Below are 12,071 nucleotides of genomic sequence, written 5' to 3'. Positions count from 1 at the left end.
CCAGACTCTGCGTTGGATTTCTGAGCCCAGGGAGCTCTCTGTCCTTTGCTGCCTACAACCAACACTCACACCCAGCAACACCCGCGCTACCTACCACCAGCCCCAACACCCGGCGGCACTGCACCCCCGCTTCTCTGTCACACTTCTGCCTTGGGCTGTGGGTGTAGCCAGTTAAGTCTGTGCTGGGGCGGGGACAACTCATTTCTTCACTCTCTCTGGAGATGTTTTCTTTTTCCTTCTTTTCTTTTTTTCTTTTCTTTTCTTTGAGATGCTCTCTTCTATGGGGACTATGGGGCCCAGGCTGGCTGCAAACTCAAGGCAATCCTCCCGCCTCAGCCTTCCAACAACCGGGATGACCAACAGGCACCCCTACACTTGGCTCTAGAGATGTCTTTTTAAGTCCCATGACCACACGCCCCATTCTGCATGTTATCTGCCCCACTTCTTGGAGCCCGGCTGCCTTCTCACCCCTTCTGCCCCCTTGCAGCTCACTTCTTCCCTCTTGCTGCTGTCCTCTGTGGTCTCTCACCTACCAGCCTTCTCTCTTCCTCTGGTTGCTCTTCCAAAGTAACCCAGACTGCCTCCCTGTGCCCACCCCGCCATTCCTGCCAGACAGGCAGCCAGAGAGGTCAGTCTTGCCCCTTGTCCTGCCCAACTGTGATAGGTACAAGGCCAGGCTTCTCTGAAGGAGCCCAGGGTTCTGCTGAAGTTACACCAGTGGGAGACAAGGCTTCCTCACGTCTATGTGTCTTCGTTTTCACCATTATGGCCTAAAATATGACATGGGTATATCTAACCATTCCTATTGACTGCCTACTGTGTGTTAAACATAGGGAATGTAGCTGTGAACAAGTCACAACTCCTGACCCTGATAGAAAATGTCAAGAAAGTCATAGTCTAAGCAAGGGCAGAGATGCTCGGAGAAGGGGGAGACGGCCTTCAAGTCTGAGCTCCACTGAAGGATGTTCTGGAGAGCAGGGAGACATGCAGGGCTTGAAGGCATGCAAGGGTCAGAGGCCACGGGCTTGCCCTTTGGCACAGTGGGAACCGGAAGGGCAGTGTAGCCAGCTCCAGCTATTATTTGTGAGGGCAGCAAGTGTGCCATAGAGAGGGTGGTCAAAAAGGGTCTGTAATCCAGGCTAGAGATGCCAAGGACTAAGGATGAGGAGAGGTAGGTAGGGTCAAGAGGAAGGTCCAGTACGAATATCCAACTTCTTTGTTTTTATTTAAAAATTTAAGTGTGTGTGTGTGTGTGTGTGTGTGTGTGTGTGTGTGTGTGCTCACGTGAGTGTGGGCTTGTGTACTTGCTTGCAGTGCCCAAAAAGGCCAGAAGAGTGTGTCAGATTTCCAGAGTTGGAGTTACAGGCAGTTGTGATCTGCCAGATGCTAGTTCTGAGAACCAAACTTATATCCTCTGCAAGAGCAGGATGGAGCCGTCTCTCCAGCCTGAGGGTTATGGTTGTGATTTTATCTTGGCCAGCATTCACAGCTATCCTGACGCAGGTAGAGTTCATGGGCAGCAGACTGGACACTCCTGATACAGGATGAAAACCCCAGGGCCTGAAATGGGTGTCCTGAAGGGATAGGGAGAAGCCGAGGTTTTGTGGCCTTCACTTTCCACACAGGAAACTGAAGCCCAGGAGAATTAACTCCCCCACAGCTGGTCCAGGGGCTGAGAGCAAGCACCCACCTGGGTCTCTCAAGGCTAGTGGAAGGGGCAGTGATGCAAGCCCTGTCTCCAGCAGCCATGCTGACCACCACTGCACACCAGCAGAGCCTGGTGGGTCAGTAAATCACTTGGAATTTCCATCTAAGTTTTTTACATTATGATCAGAAATCCGTGTCCAGCTGTGACAGTGTCCTGGGCGTGTCAGTATGCTGGAAAGTGCCCAAACTGGCTTCTTCCTGCTCCCTTGAGCAGAGCTGTTGGCCAGTATGCCCAGCTCTCCACAGTTGGTTGAGCACTCTACACCCCGACCTGAATGCCTCATCCTCCCAGACATGGGTCAGGAAGCTTGTCCCTGCCATTGTCACCTCCACCTTAGAGGATGGTGAATTCCTCCGCTGGTGACCCCTAAGTCGGGTCCTCACTGGGGCAGTCGACAGCCTGGAACCATTGACTGTGAAGGAGCAGGGGGAGCCCAGCTCTTCCCTGGCTGTCATTTCACAGTAGGTTGAGTGGCCTTCGGCTCTGGGAGATTTCTTGTGAAAAAGGAGTTGTGTGTCTGTTACTGCCTCCTAAGATAGGCATTTGGGGGAATCCAGTACACAGTGGTTGCTTAGGAAATGCTGGGTGGTTGTCTTTGAACCATGACTCTGCTGTCCTCCGGCAAGTCACCCTGGGCTATGCCTGTCCCCTGTGCTTGGAGATGGCAGGCAAACTAGTGGGACTTCCAGAAGCTGGGTTGAAGGAGCCTCTGTGTCAGGGGGCCGGGGCACTGTGTGTTCCTGAGGCTTGGTCCAGTTTGCCATGTTTCTGGTGGCAGAACCCCAGAAAGGTTGTTTCACCTTGGGTGCCCCTCAAGAGCCCCAACAGGTAGATTCCAAATTGCTCTCAGTGTCCCAAGGTTGTGGCATCCTGTCCCAGGATCACTTTTGTCTAGTCACAAGGACTTAGGAGACACTCTGATTTCTGCCACACAAGGGAACCTAAGATTCAGGGGGAGGGGGTATCACTGCCCTCCGTTCCTTCAACTCCCAGTGCAGTATCCCCTCTGGCCAGACAATCGTCCAAGGACCCTGCCTGAGAAGACCTTAGTCCCTGGCCCCACCTCTGAGAAAAGGGTCTAGGGCAGCCTGGTTCCTGCTGGACTCAGGTCGGGTGGGGCTGACGGCTAAGGCACCCGGCTGAAGGCTTTGATCCGCAGTGGGAGGAGCCTGTGTCCACGTGAAGGGGTCTGCATGGATTTCTGTGGGCACAGCCTTTTCTCCTGGGATGGACGCCTGGAGAGGGAGTGACTTCAGGAGACATTGATGGGAACCCAGGGGTCCCTGGGCATGGTGTGTGTGCGTGACCATAATGTTGAGTGCCGGGTGGGCAGTTGGGGTTGAACTACCCTGTGGTTCCTGTGGTGTCTTCAGAAGGAAAGAAGAGAGGCAGCTGAGAGCTGTTCCCTGAGCTGGCCCTTTGGCCGCTGAAAGCTCCAAGACGCCAGCCCCGCCCTCCCAACGAGAGACCCCGCCCACCCTAGCCCCGCCCAGAGGGAGGCTCCGCCCCCGGCCTGCTTTTGCGCTCCGAGCGCTCCACGCTGCGCCGCCGCGAGCAATGGTTCACAGGGCCCGGCGCTGGGCGCACGGCCCCGGGCGGAGGCGCGGGGCCGGGCTGGGACCCCACGGGGTCGCCGGGCTTGCTGCTAGCAGCCGACTATCGTCGTAGGGGACGCTTGGCGCGCGTGGGCCGGGGTGAGCATGAGGACTCTCCGCAGGTTGAAGTTCATGAGTTCGCCCAGCCTCAGTGACCTGGGCAAGAGGGAGCCGGGCGCGGCGGGCGCGGACGAGCGGGGCACGCAGCAGCGCCGGGCCTGCGCCAACGCCACCTGGAACAGGTAAGGCGCGCAGCCCGGAGCGGCGTGGCCGGAGACGGCAGCGCGCCACTTTGCGCGCAGCTCGCCCCGCCGCCGGGCCGCGTGCGGGGAGGGAAGTGTGAGCAACGTGTCGGCGGCTGGAGCCCTCGATCGCTCCCCGGGGGCGGGCGGCCCGGAGCAGGAGGCTTCTGCGCCCCCACTTCGCAGGGGCGCCCTCGAGCCTCGTGGACCCCCCGGCGGGGCGCCGCTGCACTTCCTGTATGCGTGTCGGGGCTCTCGGCGCGGGGTGGGCGGTGGCTTTCCCAGAGCTGGACCCCGGGCCTCCCAGCTGTCCGCGGGGGTGCGCCAGCTGCCAGACATTCCTTACCGGACCCTTCCGGAGGCCCATCCCGAACCAGCCCGGCGTGGGAAGCCCCTCCCCTAGCTGTGCTCTCTGAACCATAGTCACAGTTCTTTCAGCGGAGTGGTCCACGGTGGGTCTCCTCTTGGCCCCTTCAAAAAGAAAGTATTTCCACCCAAAGTAAAATACGGATGGAGTGTGAGGCAGGCTGTTCAGTGTTCAGGGAGGTCTGTATGTAGGTGCTGGCTCTCCACCTCACCCCTCCAGCTGGCGGCGAAATCCTGCCAGGTGCTTCACCCGCCCTGGTCTGCCACCAGGGACATGGCTGTCACTTGGATACACATGTCTTCTGCTCATCTAGTCCGTGAGCAACCAGGGGACGCCGGGCTGCCAGCTGGGACCCTAACTTACACCCTCCACTAAGCTGCAGACTGCTTGAGAGCTACTTGCCTCCGTTTCCCTCTCTATCCTGGGCCTGCACAGTGCTCCTCATTGGGCTGGGAACAGAGCAGTAAGAGAAGGAAGACTATTTCTACCCCAGAACTGCTCCCCACTGTCTTCGTTCCCTTCCTTGTCCCTGGCCAAGGGTTTAGTGCAGCCATGCTGACTTTTGGTTCAGATTTCAGCTCCATTTCCCTGCTGTGTGGCCTTAAGCAGTTTGCTTACCACCTCTGGTCCTCAGTTTAATCAATAATATGGATGAGTGGCTGTTGGATTAAATATGAAAATGCATAATACTGCTCTGAGCGTGATTTCTAGCACACAGTAGTTGCCTTATGACTCAGAACTCAAAGTCTAGGCACATTCAGAGAACACCTATAGGAGTGTCTAGGAAGTTTCTGAAAGCAACTTTGTTGGGGACTCTTTCACCCGATCTGGGGGCCTCCGGCTCAGAGGGCTTAGATGGATCCTCTTCCTACCTTGTGTGGGAAGATCTGCTCTTTGCTGGAGCTCTAGGGGGCCCTTGCAAGGAGAGGTCACCCCAGTCCTCTTACAGGTTTTCCCCTTGGCGGCCTAATGAGGGCCCCCACAGTATCTGAACAGCTCCAGCCTGTGGGTGGGAGGGTCCCTGTGCCAGGCTGTTGAGGGGCCTCAGTTCACCTTGTCACCATCCTAGCCAACAAGGGATGTTTCACCTCCCCCACCCCAGCTGAGAGATGCAGGCTTCCCCCAGAGCACCCAGGACTCATACTGCACCGCATTGCATGGCTTGAGTCCTGATTCCATCCCAGGCAGCTGAATGCTGAGACACAGATGAGTGAAGGGACTTGAGACGGTGGGCCCAGAGTTCCCTCCCAGCCCCAGCTCCTGTCTGTCTTTCTGCTCCCTTCCCCAACTGTACTGCCTGCACTGCAAGGGCTCCAGGACTTCAACCCTGAGCAGGGTCGGGACAGCTGTATCAGCCTGTATGGCTAGCCCTCCAAGCCACGGTCCTCATTCTGAGCCCAAGCACACACCCCTTTACGCCTGTGACCTCATTAGTGTCCAGGGGCCACTGGAGTCATGCCACACTGGACGACGACCCCACACACAGGAGTGTGCTGTGTCACAACTGGATGTGGAGGTGTGGCCTGGCTGTCCCTTTCTGGGGGCTCTAAGGAGGATCCTGCTTTGCTTCCACTGTCTCAGCTGTCCTTTATGGCAGCTTCCTTTTAGAGCCATCTCTGTTTTCAGTCTGTGTTTTCACAGGGCCTTCCCTAGCAAAGTCGCTTTGGTTTTTGGAGGGAAGTGGTGGTTATTGTTTGTTGTTGTTTCTTGATACTTATTTAATGTGTGTGAGTATTTTGTCCCCACCCTGTATGTGTGTGTATGTGTGTATATGTGTGTGTTTGTGTGTTTGGTGTGCACACATGCCTAGTGCCTGCAGAGGCCAGAAAAAGGTGTTGGATCCCCTGAAAGTAGAGTTCCAGGCAGTCGTGAGCCACCAGGTGGGTGCTGGGTACTGAACCGAAGGCCTTTAGCAAGACCAGCCTAGTGCTCTTAACTGCCGAGCCGCCTCTCCAGCCCCCTTGTTTTGTTTTGTTTGTTTGTGACAAGGTCTCAGCGTATTCCAGGCTGACCTGGAATTCACTATATAGCCAAAGATGATCTTCAACTTGTTATCCTTCTACCTCCACCTTTCCAAGTGCTAAAATTACAGACATGTGTCACCACACCTGACCCCATTTTTTTTTTTTAATGATGTCATCAGCTACCAATTCAGGGATACCCCAGCCCAGGACCACTTCATCTCAAGACTTTTAGCCCATGATAGCTGTAAAGAGTCTTGTTCTCCAGTCAGTTTGAAAGTTTTAGCTGTACAGGAACACCTAAGAGTTGGTGGCCAACCCCTTACAGTGAAACTGGGCACATCCCCCAAATTCAGTGCATGGCTATTGCGATATTGTAACATAATCCATATACTCACTCATGCATTCGTTTTCTCAGTGTTGGCCGAGGTCTTGGTTTAGAAGCCTTGCTCAGAGCCGCAGACCCTACACCAAGTCAGAAAGTAAGGGGCCGAGCAGAGGGGAGGTAATTGCTGGTGGCGCCTAGCACTTGGAGGAAGTAGAACAGGGGACACTGGACAGAGCTCAAGGGCACAACAGACCTCCCAACTGGCCTAACAACTCCCTCCTGCCAGGGAATTGCCCTCCTCTCCCCAGTCCTTCACCGCTAGAGACTCCAGGAAAACTCCCAGAAGGTATCCAGGCCCCTCAATAGACTTGAAGTGCCAAGGGGAACACCCCAGGGAATCCTAGCCTTCTGAGCCACCTTCATTCAACCATTGCCTCACCTCTGTTCCCCAGCAGGTGAAAGCCCGGGCAGGCGGATGCAGGAGAAAGTACACCCCAAAGTGTGGGACCCCTTCAGTGTAAGGTGTGCACCCCTGCCCCCAGTCCTCCTCCTCCTCCCAGGTGTCCTTCTCCCTGTCCCTAAAAAGAATGAGGACGTGAGAGGAAGGAGGTGACCGGGATGTCCCTTGACAGCAGGGTCTGGGATCTGAACCAGGCCTACCAGGGAGCCCAGTGTCCAGGGATGCCTCTGAGTTCCTGTCCCATTTGGGACAGGATAACTTGAGCATTAGTGATCAGAGCTCTATTTCCAGGGCTGCTGACCCTTACTCAGATTGGAAAAAGGAGCAGGGCCCTTGGGAACCTTCAGGTAGGGTTGAACACGTGTGTCATACAGATGAGAAGACTAGGATTCAGAGAGATGCAGGGATCACCTAGGCTTAAAATGTGAGAGGGAACAGAGGCCAGATATCACCCAGGCCTGGGCCAAAGCTTCCAGGCTCGAGTCCTGGGGTTCCAGGTCCCCTCAATCACCTTTCCTTCTTGCTCTGCCCTGGGCCCCAGAGTAGGTGGGGTCAGCAGAGCAGTGACCGGAAAGTGTCCCTGCCCTAGTTCTCAGCCTATGGATGTGGGCTTTCACGGGGCTGGGAGACTTTGCAGATGTGGTTAAATTACTGAGCTGAGGTGACGGCCCAGCCTGTCTAGGTGGCTTTGTGTGGTCACAGAATCTGTGACGGGGGTGGGACACGTCAGAGTAAGATCTGAGACCTGGAGGCAGGGGACTCAGGTGCTTCTAGAAGCCAGACAAGGTGGAACATACCGCCTGGAGCCTCCCTAGGAGGCAGCCATGCTGCGCTGCGTTTCAGCCCAGCCTGGCTGAGTAACAGATGTCAGAGCAGATTTGGCTTGCTTTAGACTACTAAGTGGTTTTAACCGTCTTGAGATAGTCACCCCTGGCTCCTCTTCTTCTCAAGGACCAACCTCTCTCCCTAGGCACCAAGAAAAAGGTCTGAGGTGGAGGCATGGCTTCCTGCCATGTAGCTTCTAGGTATATTAAGGAAGGCTCCTGACAAATAAACACGTTATTTTGTCCATGTCCTCTGATGCCTCTCGGGGAGTCCAGAGCAGGCTGGGAATCTGGGATATACGGTGTCTTCACCCCTCCCTACAGGAATCTCAGCCTTCTAGTGACATTGTAGATTCATCCTCAGTGGAATCAGGGTGGCCACAAGTGAGTGTCCAGGAGCCCCAAGGCTGGCCTTCAGAGACCTCCCCTTCCTCTCAGGCCTGGGCGTTCCCTCCTTTGGTGGCAATCTGTTTCAGGCCTTGCTGTTGGGCCAGGTTTCTTCTCCCTGTGCCCACCCAGTGAGGTCATACAGTCTTTGGGGCTGGGGCCTGGCCTGCCTGCACTGAGAGCCTCGTTATCTAGTAGAGGCTATCGGCCAGAGACGGGTGGGGCCCTGCACCTGAGGCTGCCCTCGCCCGGAAGTCCCTCCACTTCCTGTGGTTTCCTGGGGACCATCTGCAGATGTCCTGACTTTGCCACTCTGGCCAGGAGGCTGTGGCTGAGAAAGGCGGGGTTTCACTTCCGTGTTTCAGGATGACATCACAGGGGGTCCTCTGGTGCTCTCTCTCCTCCCTCTCTCCAAGTAGCTGACAGGTTTTTTGTTTTATTTTGTTTTGTTCTGCTTTGTTGTTGTTGGTTTTTTTGGACTTTGGGAAGCCCACAGGGCCTCACAGAGATAGGGAGAATCAAAAGGAGCAGGCTCTAACCTGTGTGCCCTCAAGGTTGGGGACAGGAGGACGGTGGGCCAGTGCCTCATTTCTGTTCCAGTCCTGCTGAATAGAAGATGTGACCCTTGACCTCTGTTAGCCTCAGTCCCTGACTGTCCCCACCTCATGTTGATCTTCAGGGTCAGGGTTTTAGAACACGGAAAGACCACATACCGTGGATGGCCCCTGGGTAGGTGTGGCTAAGGTGTCCTGAGTAAGTACCCATCCCTAAAAGGCCCCAAGAGGTAGGTACTGTGTTCCTTCAGCTCATTTTATAAAAGGGAACACCAAAGCCTGGAAGCTAGAGCAGGTTATAAACCCAGGCCTACCCCTCAGGATGTCTTTCGGGCTGGACTAAGTGTGGGACTCAAGGGGTACATGGGTGGAACTCAAGCTGGACTGGCCTAAGGTTGTTGATCAACTGGCTATGTGGTATGTGTATAGTGGGGGCTAGTGGGGCTGCAGGGCATTACCTAGCGTAATGCAGGAGGGAACTATAGCCAAGTAGCCATTGACAACAGGGAGGGGCTCAGCCTTGGGTAGGAGGGTTTCCAGGACACCGATACAGTTGTAGCCGAGACCACAGGACTTTGCCTACACTGGACCTACACTGTCTGCACTGATGGAGACCTGGTCTCCCGAGGGCATGCTGTCACCCCACAACCCTGACTTATCCCTATGGCCAAGGCCTCCACAGTATGGTAGGAAAGGTCTCGGGTACCACTGTGAACCAAGTTCAGCGGAAGGACAAAACAGTGGTCCGGCCTTGACAAGGACAGCCAGGTTTTACCTAGCAGCAGAGAAAGGTTAGTCCCACGACCATACAGAAACAAGGCTGAACAGGCCGAGGGGACCTGTGACCTGGAATAAGGAACTGAGTAGAGAGCAGAAGAGCAGGAGCTAGCCAAGCAAAAGAAAGGCATGTGCAACCACCCTCTGGCTGGCAGCAGCTTCCCCTCTACCCCCCTAGTACCTGGGTAAGCACGGGAGGCTTGGGAGTTCAGCTGAGAGGCTCCCTAAAGTTCATGCACAGCAGCCTCATGGGCCAAACCCAGTCCATCACCTGATGTATGAACAATAAAGTTTTATTGGTATACAGTGCCACATACCTAACTTCTCAGCACTGAAGAAGATAGCTGAATAGCTGCAGGAGGCTGGGTAGTCTTCAGATCTTTAACAGCTGACCCTCTGGCCCTTTAGAGAAAAGTGCTCATAGCTTCCTGCTTCAGAGAGTTGTAATCAGCAGGGCCTGGACAGGGTCAGCTTCACTGTTGACATTCCTCAGCCCTAGGGAAGAGGCTGTGGGGGCTGGGCCCCCAGTGACTCATGGGGGGCTCCGCCATGGGGCTAGAAGCATTGGGGGGGAGTGGAGGCAAAGTCAGAAGGACCTGGACATAAGAGAAGAGATGCAGAAGGCCCCCAATGTCTGGCCCTGCTGGTAGGATTAAGAGCATGTAGGAAGGAAGGGAAGTTCTGCCCAGATTGGACTATGGGGCCTGCCGGATGCCTGGCAAGTTCCGGTTAGCCAGAGTTTGTGTCAGGAGCCCAGACCTATAGTTGTAGCAAGGTATGGGTACATCCATGATCTCAGGAGGGGCTGGGTGGGACTGGAGAGGTGAGAGGATGAAAGCCTGGGGGGGGGGAGCAAGAAGCCGAGTGCCCCTGGGTGACCCCTGTCCTGTCTGCCCACAGCATCCATAACGGCGTGATCGCTGTCTTCCAGCGAAAGGGGCTGCCGGACCAGGAGCTCTTCATCCTCAATGAGGGTGTCCGGTGAGTATGAACCAGTGCTGTCTGGGAAACCCATCTGTGTGGCTGGGGACGGGGGAGGGAGGGCCCACACCCTGCCCTCCTGGGGACGCCCTTCTAGGGTCAACAGGGTGGAACTTAGACAGCGGCTTGAGATAATGTCCACATTCCCTGCTGCCCCGGTGCATTACAGAGGATATTTATTCTGTCTAAGAGGAAGGGCCCACCTGCTTAATGACCCACTGCCATTCCGGAAACGGTCCAGCCACGAACACCCCTCATTTCCTGTGGCTAGCTGGGAGCCAGGTTGTGAAGTGGCTGAGGACAGAGGAGAATGCTCTCAGGCTACTACTGCCGACCAGGCCACTGTGGCTTTGAGAGAGTTTGCAGTCAACATTTGTAGTGAAGTAGGGTGGGGTTCAGAGTGGTCCAGCTACCTCCCCCGGGGTCACATAGCTGGCACAATGAGGTGTTCCCAGTCGGCGCTGTTAACCTCCAGCCCTGATCCAGAGCACCGTGGCCCCAGATCCAAAGTATATCTGGAAAAGTCAGCAGCGAGCCTTCCCCTTCCTAGTGAAGGCAGGTTGAAAGGGTAAATAGGACAGGAGTCAGCCACACCACACCTAACTGAAAGGACCCTTTTATGTGGGTAAACTGAGGCCCAGGTCACAAAAGGGGGCTGGGGAAGAGTCAAACAGAAAACAGAACAAGGTGCTTCCCAAGTCCCCGTCCTTGTCGCTGCTTACTGCGTCCTGTTGCTCACAGCCCGGGGAACCCATTTTTCTAATGTGTGTCTTACAACAAATCTAAATAGTCCGCTGACCAGTCTGGGGTTGGCCAGTGAAGAGCTCTGGCCTGGCCTGTGCGAGGGAGGCCCAGGTTCTAACCCCAGCGCCACACGCATTACAAGAGTCTGCTGGGGTCAGAGGGCAGAGGGGACATCTTTAAATCCGCAGAGTAGGTAGAGCTCAGCATTGGGTACACCTCCTTTGGTCCTTCTGGTTTTAGGACCACCTGGCTGCTTCCTCCTCTTTTGAGAGGCCTTCAGCCCTTAGGGGGCTACCCTGTTCCCTAGGATGGGTTTGGAGTGGGGACAAGGTTTAGAGAAGCCACCCTGTATCCCAGTACCTGGCTAGAGTGCAGATCCTAAAGCCAGAATGATGGGAGACGCTGAGTTCCGGGACATAGGATGGTCTTGGGACAGCTGCATTTTCACCAGCGCAAAACAAAATGCCAGGCATCCTTAAATAGTGGCAGTGGGCTTTCTGAGCCAGCATGCGCTGAGCATTTGCTGTGCCTTTAACTCTTCCAGTTACCACAGTCCTCGGGGGTCCATGCCATGTTTGTATTTTATAAATTTTCACTCAGCTGGCGGTTTAGTGGCTTGGTGACTTGAGCTAGAACCCAGGTCCCAACTTCTGGGTCCAAGGCAATTCAGAACTGTCCCTTCCCACTCTAGCTCTCCTCCACATGTGTCCATGTTAAATTGTCTAGGTCTCGGGCTTGGAATGCGGCTCAGTAGGTAGAGCGTTTGCTGAGCATATACAAAACCAGAGTTTCAACCCTGACACTGACTACATCAGTGGGGAGGTAGAGGCAGGAAGGCCAGGAGTTTAAGGTCAGCCTCCGCTATATAATTGAGTTTAAGGGCATCCTGGCACATCTGAGGCCCTGCCGGACAGAAAAATTAGCTGGATCTGATTGTGCTTCAAATGCATAGCTGGTCATTGGCTTTGATCCAGCAAGAGAGTCCATGTCTGTCCATAGATGGCTGCATCCGGAAATTCCCCACCACCAAAGTGAGCAATAGTGACATGGACAGGCATCTGTCAGCTGTACCCAGGTAGGGACAACTGTTAGTTGTCACTGTCTTCAGGTTCTCCCTTTGTATGTATATGTATGCGCAGGCAC

The 12,071-nt window shown here is 55.0% G+C and overlaps 1 protein-coding gene across 5 annotated transcripts in view; it reads left to right on the top strand.

The window, feature by feature from the left end:
• The window catches only part of Prr5 (proline rich 5), a 38,901-nt gene that overhangs the window by 13,799 nt on the left and 13,031 nt on the right, over positions 1–12,071 (top strand). Inside the window, exons 2-3 of one of the 5 annotated variants that reach the window (XM_055627062.1) lie at positions 3,426–3,545; positions 10,104–10,184. In XM_055627062.1, the coding sequence (XP_055483037.1) occupies positions 3,436–3,545; positions 10,104–10,184 (191 nt within the window). In that variant the 5' untranslated portion in view covers positions 3,426–3,435. Of the gene's footprint in view, positions 1–3,231; positions 3,546–6,655; positions 6,724–10,103; positions 10,185–12,071 lie in introns of those variants that run through there. The other 4 variants (XM_055627060.1, XM_055627064.1, XM_055627061.1 and 1 more) reach the window with 4 other exon arrangements.

This window comes from Psammomys obesus, unplaced genomic scaffold, assembly GCF_907164565.1.
Source record: "Psammomys obesus unplaced genomic scaffold, mPsaObe1.curated_primary_1811, whole genome shotgun sequence".
Classification (NCBI taxonomy): domain Eukaryota; kingdom Metazoa; phylum Chordata; class Mammalia; order Rodentia; family Muridae; genus Psammomys; species Psammomys obesus.
This window is presented reverse-complemented; position numbering and strand designations above follow the sequence as displayed.